The sequence below is a fragment of the Eleginops maclovinus genome, chromosome 4, assembly GCF_036324505.1.
Source record: "Eleginops maclovinus isolate JMC-PN-2008 ecotype Puerto Natales chromosome 4, JC_Emac_rtc_rv5, whole genome shotgun sequence".
NCBI lineage: Eukaryota > Metazoa > Chordata > Actinopteri > Perciformes > Eleginopidae > Eleginops > Eleginops maclovinus.
Window position 1 is genome coordinate 7,138,422 of NC_086352.1, and position 14,518 is coordinate 7,152,939.

The following is a 14,518-nucleotide window of genomic DNA, read 5'->3' on the forward strand; positions in this document are numbered from 1 at the left end:
TCTGGAGGTAAGAGCTGTGTACTGGCATAACATCAGAGGGGAGATGGATGAAATAGATTGAGAGAAATGAACAGTGATTTGAGGAGGACAGTTTGAAGAAGTAGAAAGAAAAACATGGTGGGAAGAGCAGTGCCTTTCCAGCTGCCACTGTCTTTAGTCTCAAGGCTCCAGACAGAAATCTCAGAATGTGATTAGAAAATAAATCCAAGGGAAGGTATGGCATTGTGTGAAATTGTTTGCTTTTTTAAACAAGATTTTAAGAAGACCTTCAGTTAAGGTTAAAGATGGTGTATACAAATTTGGAGCCAGGAAATGATTTACGTAGCTGAGCATAAACACTGAAAGCATGAAGCTAGTGAGGCTTTGTCGAAAATTCCCGACACATTTAAAGCTAAATAAGATTCAAACGTATTACTCTACATAAACCACAAGTAGTTGTTTTTACATGCGGGTCTGTACTGATAAAACATGAGACACAACGTTTGGATTTCATTGAGCTTTAAAGGTGGTTAACTTTAAGCAAAGCCATATTAACTCCCAGCTTAGTGGTAAAGCTAAGCAAAGCTAAGCTAATCTTCAAAAAGGCGAAAAGAGGCAGAAATACCAGTAAGATATTTATCTCTTATTCATGAAAGGTCCAGACTGCACACGCTTACTTCTGTACAATAGTCCATACATCAAAGCTGCAGACGGACGGCCGGGGTGACGGGCTGAGCGTCTCGTTTATTCAACAGAGTTTGATTTCAAGTGGACTGTGTGACTAAATCATGTGATCAAGTGGCACACAAAGTGCTCAGTGATGAATGTGAAATCAGGATCAGGAGAGTGCATACATGTGAGAGAGATTAGTACACATGTGAGTACACACACACACACACACACACACACACACACACACACACACACACACACACACACACACACACACACACACACACACACACACACACACACACACACACACACACACACACACACACACACACACACACACACACACACACACACACACACACACACTCTTCTATGCTGGAGTTATATCCGAGCTAATTACATAAAAGGGGTCAAGAGTCTTCTCTGGGTCAGCACTGTACCGTGAGGATCCAACCCCACTGGATCACACACATGAAGGCACACCCACACACACACACATACACACACACACACACACACACACACCCACCAATAACTTTAGAGGACATCTTACATTGAATGACATTACCCTGATGTTTGGCCAATTCTACATCACAAAATGATTTATTTTATAAGGACTTGAGTTTGTCCCCAAAAGGACGGTGAATCAGCACAATATTACTCTGTCCCCCAGAGCCTGAGTTATACAAGCCTACACACACACACACACACACACACACACACAGCGTTTTATTTCCATTACTTTAGAGGACATAACGACTCATGGGGGGAGTGTGTCGGAGGGAGAAAACTCCCTCTGGAGGGAACTCAAAGATTTGAGCCTTTGCTGACCATTTACATGCACTAAAACCTATAAAACATACTACAGGAGAGGGAACACGCCAAAGAGAATAAGAGGACCTCTTTAAAATGTTATCATTTGTAATAATGAAACTGGGCCCCCATAACGTTAGCAGAACAAGCCCACACACACACACCTCGTTGTGATTCCATTACTTCAGAGGACATTACATTGACTTACATACATTGACTGGGTACTGAAAACTTGCTCTTATTGTAACCATTACATGCCTCATCCTAAACCTGAGGTGACCGACCCCCTTTTGGATTGAGCCTCAAGTGGCCATTCGAGGAACTGACGTTTTTGGCACTTTCTTTCAGCACTTGAGGCTGATGCTCAGGGAAACTCATGAGAGGGGCATCAGGTGGCTTTTCCAGAGGAAGAGCTCTACAAAGAATCCTCCATGCTACTTCCCTTCCTTTCTTCTTCTGCCTTTTTTTTCCTAGGGGGTGAGGAAATAACCTGGCTTACTCTACTGTCATGGACATCCATCGTACAGCTTTCAGTCAGTCCCCGAGGATACACACATCAAACACAGAGCTGGAGTACAAAGCTGCATTAGTCCAATGAAACTGTACACACTCCAGCTGCTCATCCATAGGGGGGGTGCAGGGAGGCACCGCTGCTCTCTGATGATAAACCTTCTCTGGGAATGACAGTAAAGGAATATCCATAGACAGCTACAGTGGATATGCTATATGATCAATGCAGCATATATATTGCACACAGCAGCTTCAGTAATCTTTCTCAGCTCATTTTGTCCTCCCACCTCTGGAGCTTCATTACAAGCAACAGTTTGATGCTAGTGAATGCATGACGCTGCGACCGTACAGTCAGTGAATGCAACATGAATAATTCCTTACAATCAATAAAACACGCACTGTTAAAGCTGTGTTGTTATTCTCAAACACATTTCAGACGTTGTAACACAATATATATCAGTGTTTGAGGCAGATAAAATACAGAAGAGGATTGAAAGTTAAATTAATTACGCTTTTTTTTGTTATTTAGGTGATTTTCTTCTTGTTTTTATTTTAGTTTTAGGAACATAATTAATGTCAGGGACAGAGAAGAAGAAGCTGAAATAATTAAATTTGGTGATGTATCATTAACTAAGATTTACAACATTATCTGTCGTTCATAAAACAACAACAACAACAACAACAACAATACTGTTATAATATGTACATTGGAAGTGCTAGAAGTAAGGAAGAGAAATACACTTCCTGGCCCAAAAAAAAAATGGTCACACTCTAATATCCGTTGGACCGCCTTCAGCTTTGATCACGGCACGCATTCGCTGTGGCATCGTTTCCACCAGCTTCTGCAACGTCACTACATTTATTTCTGTCTTGCATTCATTTTTCTCCAAGATCTCGTATCGATGACGGGAGATTCGACCACTGCACCACCTCTTCTCCAGCACATCCCAACGATTCTCAATCTGGTTCAGGTCTGGACTCTGTGGGGGCCAATCCATGTGTGTAAATGATGTCTCGTGCTCCCTGAACCACTCTGTCACAATCTGAGCCCGATGGATCCTGGCATTGTCCTCTTGGATCATGCCCGTGCCATCAGGGGAGAAGAAATCCACTGATGGAATAACCTGGTCCTTCAGTTTATTCAGGGAGTCAGCTGACCTCATTCTTTGGGCACATTGCTGAACCTAGAGCAGACCAGCTGCAGCAACCCCAGATCATAGCACTGCCCCCCACAGGCCTGTGACCTTTATTTTGGCTGGGCAGTGTGTATCAATACAGGAAGCAATATTATGTTTTATGAACCACTATTATTCAAAACAAGTGACACTGGTATTGGCAAATGTTTGTTAGATAGAATCAGAGGATGAAACCCTCTTCAATTGTCACACATACAACATATTAGCAGTAATATTGTAGGTCTGTTCGGGGACTTGAAACGGCAACCCTACGGCTCCCAGTACAAGTCCCTACTTACAGAGCCACTCAGTTCTTTTGGGTGTTTCAGTGACTGTGATGATTGCAGATCGCACTGATTGCATTTAAGAGTTGTTATTCAGCTGTTTATTCTTTTTTTCATTGCAATATATTATATTGTACCCCCTGCATCATGATGTGTGTCATTTTGCAAGACTCATGCCAATACACAGCCCTCAAGCTGGGAGGCAGATTTCTCTGTTTTCTATAATTATGCTGAAAATAGCCTCTCTCTTTTTTTTTAAGACAGAGACGATAGTTGGTTCTTATTCCAACGTCACACAAGAAAATCAAAATGTATCTCTAAAAACTTTTGCTATGTAGGTAGAAATACCAAGGAATAGAACTCCTTATCCAGGGGCAAACTACATGCATGGATGTTTTCACACACTTTGTGAATATATGAGTCTGGGCCTGATAATAACATTCATTATGCATCATTTGCTTTCTGCTATCCATCTACCTGACATTCATTTACATACTAATGGAAAATCTGGGAACAATTATAACATCTTTCATCAGTCATATCCTTTTTTTCCTCAGGGCTTACACACGTTTGTTATCCCATCACCTGTTACACCCTGCACCAACATATGATACATAAGCTGGTCCCTGTTTTATAGTGCTCAGTATTGAGCCGTGCAACACCTACGCAAGTGAGTTGGCTGATCTACAAAACCCTGTTGCAACCTTACATTATTTACAATCAGACATTTCCCTGAGTAAAGACTCACACTTATGAAACCCCCTCCCCTTTAAATGGACATCTCACCTACACACTCTGCTTATACGTCAGCCCACACTACATGTCGCCCACTCACACACGGCTGCATGTTTCCAGGGGAAAGGACACCTCGTAAGTGTTGGTCATTTAGGTTCAGTTGATTTTGAAATAAGTGAGATTACTGTAAGAAGCCTTTCGAACAGAGGCAGCTTTTATCACGTTTCAGAGGCTGGTAATTATTATGTTTTGCTTTCTTTCTCTGGTGATCCATTTGTGCAAAATGTGAAGCACGTTAATTTCACATATTCACTTATCTGTTTCACTAAGGAGTAGAGTGTGTGTTCATTTGTGCAGAATGTAAGCTTGTATTATGTTTGTCTAAACAGAATCAGAATACATGTTGTTCATCCTAGGGGAAAGTGGGATCATATGATTTAGCATGAAGAGTGTAAGAATGTCCCCCCCAAAAAAAGTAGGAAAAACATATATATATAAATATATAAATATTTATTTATATATATATTTATATATATATATATATATATAAATATATATATATATATATATATTAAAAAAAAGGAATTTAATTATATTTTATCCGTATATATTTTCCTTACTTGTAGCATTTCTTATATTTGGCTATTCTATTTATTTTTGCTTTTTCGTTAAGTCAATTGTATGTTGCATACAGACAAATACAGCCTTTAAATATTCATATTTTAGATATTATTCATACAGAAGTAATAAGGACATGTTAAGAAAGGTTATCGTAAAAACTTTGGCCTATTATTTCGGGATTGTTTTTAGATGAAAATGCAAATGATGCGTGTAAACTTGGGCCTGAGTACTTCATGCTTCATGTCTCAACTTATTTTGGATATTGTAAATTGTGAATTCTATAGAAACCCATGGAGATACAGCACTGTATATTTCTACTGTTGATATATTTACTGGTTAGGTTTTACTTTCACTTCTTCAAGACACTTGCAAGCTTGTTGTGGTGGAGTGAACTGAGAGTGAAAGCCCTTTCACATCTTGAAATCCTCGTTTGTGTACTCACCTTCCACTTTCCCACCCTCCATTTTCTAAAACACACATGTTTTTTTAATGCATACTGAAACGGGTTATACGAGCCACCTCTGTAAAGCTACAGAAGACCATACAGAGCCTCTCATACCCCGCTCTCACTCTAATAATCTTGTCTTATCTGTAGTGCCTGTGCACTTTACCTCTTCACTGTGGGATAGAGAGAAACACTTGTTAAATTCCTTTGTATGTCTGGTACATGTGGAGAGATTGACAATAAAGCTGACTTTGACTTTGAATAAACACTACACCATGTGGAGCAGCTTCAGTGTTTTGTTTACCTGCTAAACAAATAAGATGTCAAATACACCATCATTAATTATCCACAAGAAGCTTCTGAAATCAATACTTCGATGTGAAGTTGAAGAACAAAAAGTGAAATTAAAAGGAGACTCTAGCTTGTAGTGTTCTGGAGATAATCTGTAAGTATGATGGGAACATATGTCTGTGGCTGTGGCTCACGGGAATGGGACTACGAAGAGGGTCTAAGGAGAGAGGGTGTACACTGTAAAGCCCCCTGAGATATTGGGCTATCAAAACTTGATTTGCTTTCCCTTTGGGAAGATACTAGACTCCAGATTGCTCCTGTATGGATGTCTACTGGAGGGAGGTGTATGTAAGTCAGTGTGGTTAGAGCATCTGAATCTCAAATCATTCTCCAACGAGGAACAACACAGGAAATATTATGTGCCAAAAGCAATAACCCTGTAAGACGTGTAACCTTTGCAGAGAACTAATTTCTCCATAGTTGTTTTAGTTTCTTTTTGACTCTGTTTTCTTGCTCCAATAACCCTGAACAATTTGCATATATTGCATAACTATTGTTATACACTTTACATATCAAATAGTTGTTTCATTTCATGTTTCATTCAAGTTCAATGTCTTTTTCTCATGCCAAAAAATGCATCCTAATGTGGGATTCATCAGCACATCTAATCTAATCCAATTAATCAAATCAGATTTCTAAATGACCTGTAATGGCACGGGCAGTTCTGGGGGATGGGAGGGGGGTGCCCCTGTCAGATCAGGCTTGGACCCCCCTATAAAAGACTCTATGACAATGCCTTTTGGGATAGTATTGCAGCAGAAAGTGTGGAATAAATCATGGTAGTTCAACGTTCTCTTTTTAATGTATGACTTGTGACTTTACTTTAAGACTTTATACTGAACTAAAAATGTTCTTGAACGTTGTCATTGTCTCTTCTGTCCACCATTAAAAGTGCCAATCTCCTCATTAGCCCTAGCCAACCCCCACTGTAAAATGTTCCTAGTTCCTGTGTAAGGATGATCGTATTTGTTTTTCACAATCTATCTAATGTACAAATATCAAAAAATGACATTTTGGATCCTTGAAATGTCAGAAATGGATTCAGAATCCTCCATAATCCCAGAAAACCAGTCCAGAATGATGCTATATTAATGATATTTAATACTAATTAAGGCTAATGCTAATTATGCAAACTGCCCTACATAAGCAAGTTAGCATCCGGCAGTTTCTATGTGCTTGGGACCCGTTCTATACATTTTCTAACATAAAACTTTGGGGTCCTCAACATCCCCGGGTTCACATCTAGGCGAATAGACTAATGACGTCTCTGTGTTTCTCACCGACTGCTGCAGGTCGGGGATGAGGATGCGGATGACCAGCGAGTTGGTGCTGATGTCGTCCATGCGGCTCTGCGATTGCTCGGCGGTGGCCTTTATCGTCTCGTAGATGGTCTCTTCTCGGGAGCTGTCGGAGGCGCAGTCGTCGGAGTAGTCGGAAAAACTCTGGGCCATCTCATCCTCGCTGGAGGTGGGGCTCCGGGGCATAGTCAGCAGGCCCGGCGAATTCAGCTGGGAAACATGGAGGACGAGAGAAGAGGTCAGACTCACATAAACCTGTTCATTAGAAATAATAAGAATCCCCCCTGCTCCCATTAGTGGCTTCAGAGAGCCCCCTGAAGAGGCTGCTTGTTAGTTTGTTAGTTTATCCTCATCATTCTGTGGAGCACAGACAACCCCACAGGAGTCACCGTAACTTCACATCCTTTTCAACTAATATTCATTTATACAGTCAAGGTACGAGAGGCGAGCTGAGACCGGAGGAAAGAAGGCATAAAATAGCCATCCTGTGAGACATCGCTTTTTGGCGAAACACATTTTTTGGCTTAATAGAAGCAGATAAAACACAGAAGAAAAATCGGGTGTTAAATATATTTATAAAATGTGTTTGACCTGCACTGAGTTTCTGGTTTCTATTTCTGTCTATCATATAATGTGCCTTATTTTTAAAGCACTCGGAGCTGCTGCAAACGTTTTATAAAAAGTGCAATAAAAATAAAGCTTTTTTATTCGTTATTATTATTTTTGAATCATTTATTTGATTTATTAATTTATGTATTTTTTCATTATTATTACTACATGTTTTTAGTTTCCTTATTTCAGAGTTGAGATTTCAATCTGGGGATCAAAAATAAAGCTAAAACCATTAAAAGTACTTGACATAACCAAAACTATATTGTTTGTTTACATTTTCCCAAAATAATATTCAAAATGTGAATTATCTGCACTTCTTTTGCTTCATTTGAGGAACTGCGTGATGGAAAATATAATCAAAAGACTAAAGGCTGCACGCTTAAAATGGTAACAGGTCAGGTGACTGCACTCATTAATCTGAGGCGTCAAAATGAATTATGGATCAGAAAATTAATAGTCTACCAAATCATATCCGTCACTGGGACCTGGACAGAGCCAAGACATTTAAATGGACCTGATTATCTCATGAGTTGTATCTTAAAGAGGACATATCATGCTAATTTTCAGGTGTATAACAGTGTTTTTTTCCTCTCCTGGGACATGTCTCCATGCTTTAATGTTCAGAAAGCTCTTTATTTCTCTCATACTGCCTGTGCTGCAGCTCTTCTTTTCACCCCCTGTCTGAAACCAGAGCCCAGTCTGCTCTGATTGGTTAGGGGGCCAGCTCTGTTGTGATTGGTCAACAGCTTAGAGTTGCCCCGCCCCTTAGCCTGTTGCATACTATGTTTTGGAGGGGTGCTAACCAATAGAAGCCCGAGTGTTACAAAGTGATCTCACGTCATAGTGAAGTGTGTGGGAGAGAAACACAGGAATTTTGGCCTTTGCAGACCATTTACATGCACAATAACCCACTACAGGAAAGGGAAACCCAATAAAAAACAGAACAGTGCCTCTTCAAAACCCATATTATTTCTTCTTAAGAGCTAAATATGAAGGGAAATTATCAATATATAACTGTAAATGCAGATGTTTCACCTTAAAGACGATAAAATTACAGTTTAAGAAGCTTGAGTTTTAATGTATGTGACATTCTTTAGATATAAATGGAAAATAAATGCACAATGTCTTACATTATGATCATTTTCTGCATGGATAATGTTTCCTGGACATGAAACCCTCTTGATAAGGTCAGTAAATATAAGGAAATGTGATGTAGTTCTCTATAATAAGTCATGAGTAGGCACACCTGAAGAATGTTTAAGGCACGTGAAATCAACACCATGAATTCTGGGAAACACTGACAGACATTTCTTCTGCATTTCCTGACATTCAATAATGAAGAAAACAATCATCGATCATATCATTAGTTGCCACCCTGCACAAGTAAAGTTCTTGGATAAGGCATCTTCTATATTACTCAACTTTGGAAAGGGGTCAAAAGTATAATCTACTACATGCTTCTCTGTGCAACACAAACCAAAATCAGCCGCCACCAAGAGAGTGAAATGACCAATCAGTGTGACTGACAGAATCCCTGCAACACCATCAGCAATGTAATTTCACCTCATCAACGCCAGACAAGAAGAGCTGCAGAAACAGAAGCGTTTGGATTAAAGGAGTCGCTCTTCAGCCGGGGAAACAATGGAGATGAGACGCGTGAGCATCTGTGACACTCGTCCTGCGGTATATGTGTCCATCATCAGAGATATAAACATCACGGCAGACACCTGCACACCGCTGATCACAGACAGAGGCGTCCATTTCCAGCTGTGAGATCGAGAGAGTAGATTCTAGCCACGGATTTCCTGCTCTGTTTTCCTCATGATAAAAATAAGGGTTTCTGGTAAAAAAAAAACACAAATGTCGAAAAAGGTTTAAAAACCCTAAGGACGAAAAGGAATTGAGACTGGCCTCCTGCTGGGGACACTTTAATTCGTATAATTTTCTTCCATGGTTTTTCCAGTCAGCATGAGGCCAATTATACACACATTTTGACTTGTATTTTCTGAATGCAAACGTGCATATACTGCATGATTTCACACTGGAAAAATACATGAAAATCCTGAAAAAAGTGACGTAAAATTAGATTATATTTCCATTTTTTTACATTTAGCCTGGAAATGAATTGTAAAAATGACCAGTTTTTTTGCAAATTTCTAGTTTGGCTTCCAGCAGGGAAACTCGTGCAGTAATTTGTTGAACTTCTCTTCAAATATTTTATATTATAATTACATTCAAAATACTACAGAGTGGAGAGTCTGTATGCAAACGTGTTTCCAGTCTTAAGTCACATAAAACAATTCTAAATAAACAGTTTTGAAATTCAGAAATGTTTTTGTTTTTTTTACATTGTGTGCTTTTCTGTGGAGTTTGACTCAATTCAAAAACACTCGAGAGAGAATAGATGGAAAGGTAATTAGAAAATTGCCAGTTTTCACCTAAATTATGGTTGATTTTAGCACATTTCCCATGGCTTCCTGCTGGGGACTTCACACTTATTTGTATAATTTCCTCCCATGTTTCTCTAGTCAGCATGAGGCCAATTATAGAAGCGTTCTAGGTACTACACAGTGAGGAGTGTGTGTATACAGTACACACTTGTGTATGCTGCATGCGCTCACAGTGAAAAAATATATGTAATATTCAAATGTATGGAAAACAGTCGGGTTAGCTTTTTCTATGAGTTCATATCTGAATAACGAGTGATTTAATCATGATTAAAGGAGGTCGGCTGTTCATTTCTCTCGAAAAGGGCCGCTGTTGTTGATCCCTGAGCTCACAGGGGGACAATCTTATTAAAGGGTGAGGCGTCTTTCATTTATTAACAACATGAATAGATTTGACCAACTTGTAACACTTGCACTTCTGTTGGCTAGCGCTCCAACACATTGTACGTGATGGGCTGAGGGGCGGGACATCTCTGAGCAGTTGAACATTCACAACAGAGCCGGCAAGCTAACCAATCAGAGCAGACTGGGTTCTGGTTTCAGACAGAGGGTGAAAAGAGGTGCTGCAGCACAGGCAGTATGAGAAAAATAAAGAGACGCTACATACACCTGAACATCAGCAGGAGAGGACTCTTTAAAGTAGAGACACTACATACTGATATACACCTGAACATCAGCAGGAGAGGACTCTTTAAAGTAGAGACACTACATACTGATATACACCTGAACATCAGTAGGAGAGGACTCTTTAAAGTAGAGACTCTACATACTGATATACACCTGAACATCAGCAGGAGAGGACTCTTTAAAGTAGAGACTCTACATACTGATATACACCTGAACATCAGCAGGAGAGGACTCTTTAAAGTAGAGACTCTACATACTGATATACACCTGAACATCAGCAGGAGAGGACTCTTTAAAGTAGAGACTCTACATACTGATATACACCTGAACATCAGCAGGAGAGGACTCTTTAAAGTAGAGACACTACATACTGATATACACCTGAACATCAGCAGGAGAGGACTCTTTAAAGTAGAGACTCTACATACTGATATACACCTGAACATCAGCAGGAGAGGACTCTTTAAAGTAGAGACACTACATACTGATATACACCTGAACATCAGCAGGAGAGGACTCTTTAAAGTAGAGACACCACATACTGATATACAGCCGAACATCAGCAGGAGAGGACTCTTTAAAGTAGAGACTCTACATACTGATATACACCTGAACATCAGCAGGAGAGGACTCTTTAAAGTAGAGACACTACATACTGATATACACCTGAACATCAGCAGGAGAGGACTCTTTAAAGTAGAGACTCTACATACTGATATACACCTGAACATCAGCAGGAGAGGACTCTTTAAAGTAGAGACTCTACATACTGAAATACACCTGAACATCAGCAGGAGAGGACTCTTTAAAGTAGAGACACTACATACTGATATACACCTGAACATCAGCAGGAGAGGACTCTTTACTAAGGTACAAAACAGCTCTATTCTTTGGACTAATAATTAGGCTACTGGAATTCAAGGTAACTTGCTATTTCTCTTGAACATCAGCAGGAGAGGACTCTTTAAAGTAGAGACTCTACATACTGATATACACCTGAACATCAGCAGGAGAGGACTCTTTAAAGTAGAGACTCTACATACTGATATACACCTGAACATCAGCAGGAGAGGACTCTTTAAAGTAGAGACGCTACATACTGATATACACCTGAACATCAGCAGGATAATAATAATAATAGGATAATAATTACCCCTCAAGGAGGTACATATGGTTATAGTTTCACATAAATACCTTTAATAAAGAGAAATAGCAAGTTACCTTGAATTCCAGTAGCCTAATTATTAGTCCAAAGAATAGAGCTGTTTTGTACCTTAGTATAAACTTTGAGCGTGCATAACTGGCCTTAAATGGCCTCATAGGCTCAAATATTCAAGTGTCGTATCCTGTGCAAAGCAAGCAAACATCAACCAGTAGAGACTGAACAATACAAATATCCACCATAAAGCCAGAGTTAGAAATATAACATGAAAAAGTGGGTCATGCAAGGCCAAAGTAGTGGGACAAGCAAATCTGTAAATAGCTCCAGCACAGTCTGGCTGAGACAGAAGAAGGACTGTGAGCAGACGATACGTGATGACCGAGAGAAAAATAACTTCCATGCATATCAACAGCTCAGCATGACCTTGAGTTTCTCAGCTAAAGGTCCAATGTAATGCAACCAAACACAGATATTTGTACACCAACACACTCACAACCGTCACCAGGAACACGTGTATCACTGGCTGCAGAAACAGCCCTTAGTTTATTACAGTTCATTTAGCAGATGCTTTTATCCAAAGTGACTTACAGTAAGTGCAATCAACCATGAAGAGACAAACTGGAATCCTGCAGGTGCATTAGCTTACAATGAGCGAAACCGTTGAAGAACTCAAACAGTATTGTTGTTTTTGTGTAGATTTTTAGATTGTCATGATACAGGTACAGTCTATAAAGGAGGCATTCAAACCCATTATGACAAATTATAGAAATGTAAGACGTCTTTATATCAGAGACTTATTTTTCTTTAACTTGGTTGTAATATACAATAAATAATTGAGCTTACTCATTACACAATGACCATCATGCATGAACTGATCAGTATCTTTCAAAATGTCTTGATTTTATGCTATTTTTGATCCCAAATCCTTGGTATTTATCTGCTCTGACCCCAAACTGACATTGTTTAAAATGATATACATTAAACACCATTTATATATCTTCTGATCCCTTATGTCCCCAACACTATTCAATATTAATCTGCATCCTATCACACACACACACACACACACACACACACACACACACACAAGTTCACAAGTGTCAGAAGGAGCCAATCAAATATGCAAATGCATCCTTCCTGTCACACAATGTGAGTATTAGCATCTGATTAGCATGCTAATTCATTCATAAACAATTAATTTGCAACAACAACATTACACAGACATGCCTGAAGACGTGTTAGTAAAATAAAAACAAACACACGGAGTGATCATTCCTGTCATTTTCTACAACGCTGTCATTTCAAAGAAAACCAAAACGCAAAAAAAAAGCCTTATTTATTTACATATCCACGGTCATTTCAACTTTGGAAAGTATCTTAAGATTTCATAATCTCTTCTCCAAAGGTTTGCTAGCCTGGACAGCTGCAGCACAGACAACATATAACAGTTCCAGATAACACAGCTTTAGTTGACCCACAAAAGAAGATTGAAGTCATGATCGTTCTGCTTCAAATACATGTAAGTATGTTTGTTACCACATACGTTAGTTTAAAAAAGCCATTGTTTACTTTGGTTTGAACACAGTACACAAAGCGCAGTCTCCCAAATGAAAGCACCGTGTTTCCTTTTCCCTACGTGATTTTTCCACAAAATACGAGACTAAACATAAAAGTTGTCTAGGAAAAGACAACTTCTAAAAGGTCAAATGAAGCTTGTGCATTTAAAGACTGGTGTCAAATATCTCTGGCTGATTCTGGGTCTGATGACATTTACATTGCTCACTGACAGTTTTCAGAAGTATGCACCAACTTCTCCCAATCATGTGTCACTGATCCTGCAGCAGGACGCCCTGACGTCTGTCAAACGTACGACTCCGTCCCACCAGGAGAACTTCTCTGAGGGTAAAATGCTTTTTCTGGCTCAAAGAAGCTTCACTGCTCCTGCTGCTTTTATCAGATTTAATGTGTGAACGTCTGTGTGAGAGACAGAGACGGTGAGAGAGGCAGGGAGAGTGACTGGTTCTTTTGTTGGATTTTTTTACCACCTCTACACCCTCTCACACACACACACACACACACACACACACACACACTGCAGCGTCCATTGTAACAAGGCCACTTTATGCCATCCCTGGACTCATTCTCCTTTCACACCCTTCCCTCGCTTCATTCAGAGGTGTAATTGAAAAGATGAAAAGCCTTTCTGGGACTCTTTTCGCAGTGTAAGGTGCCTCAGAGAGAGTGTGTGTGCTGTAATGAACACGGTAATTGACTTTGTTTTGCATGTGTGTGTGTGTGAGAGAGAGAGAGAGAGTTAGTGCTAGAAAAAGAGGAAGAGAGGGATGAGAAGTAAATGTTCCCTGAAGTGTGACACTGTGTGACAGGTTAGCGTACCACCTGTAATGCTAACACATGGTGTTGGTGCAGGCAGGGTCGGAGCAGAATCAACACATGAGGCTTTATGTTTCAGGAAAGCTGCAATCAGGAGTGTTTCAGAGGCCCCGTGAACAAATTGGTTGTATTTAACGGCAGCTATTCCTCTGTGAAGCTGGTCACTTATACATCAGAAGTGTATATGTACTGTAAACTGTTTAATTTTATTCTGTAATATTTGTATTCACGTTCTATGTTTAAGAATGAAGGGGCTAGCTTAATGAAGGTATTCATTCATGGTTCAGCCATATTGGAATAATGTAAATGTAATAAAACTGCAGTATGTTTATTGATCTATTATTATGTTCATCATTTTAATGTTGGTCAACTTTATGGCTTTTTTTAATGAAC

General features: G+C 39.6%; 1 protein-coding gene across 1 annotated transcript in view; it reads right to left on the minus strand.

Moving 5' to 3' along the window:
- Positions 1–14,518, minus strand: part of shank2a (SH3 and multiple ankyrin repeat domains 2a) — a 200,651-nt gene that overhangs the window by 127,233 nt on the left and 58,900 nt on the right. Inside the window, 1 exon segment of the mRNA XM_063882408.1 lies at positions 6,869–7,096. Coding sequence (XP_063738478.1) covers positions 6,869–7,096 — 228 coding nt within the window.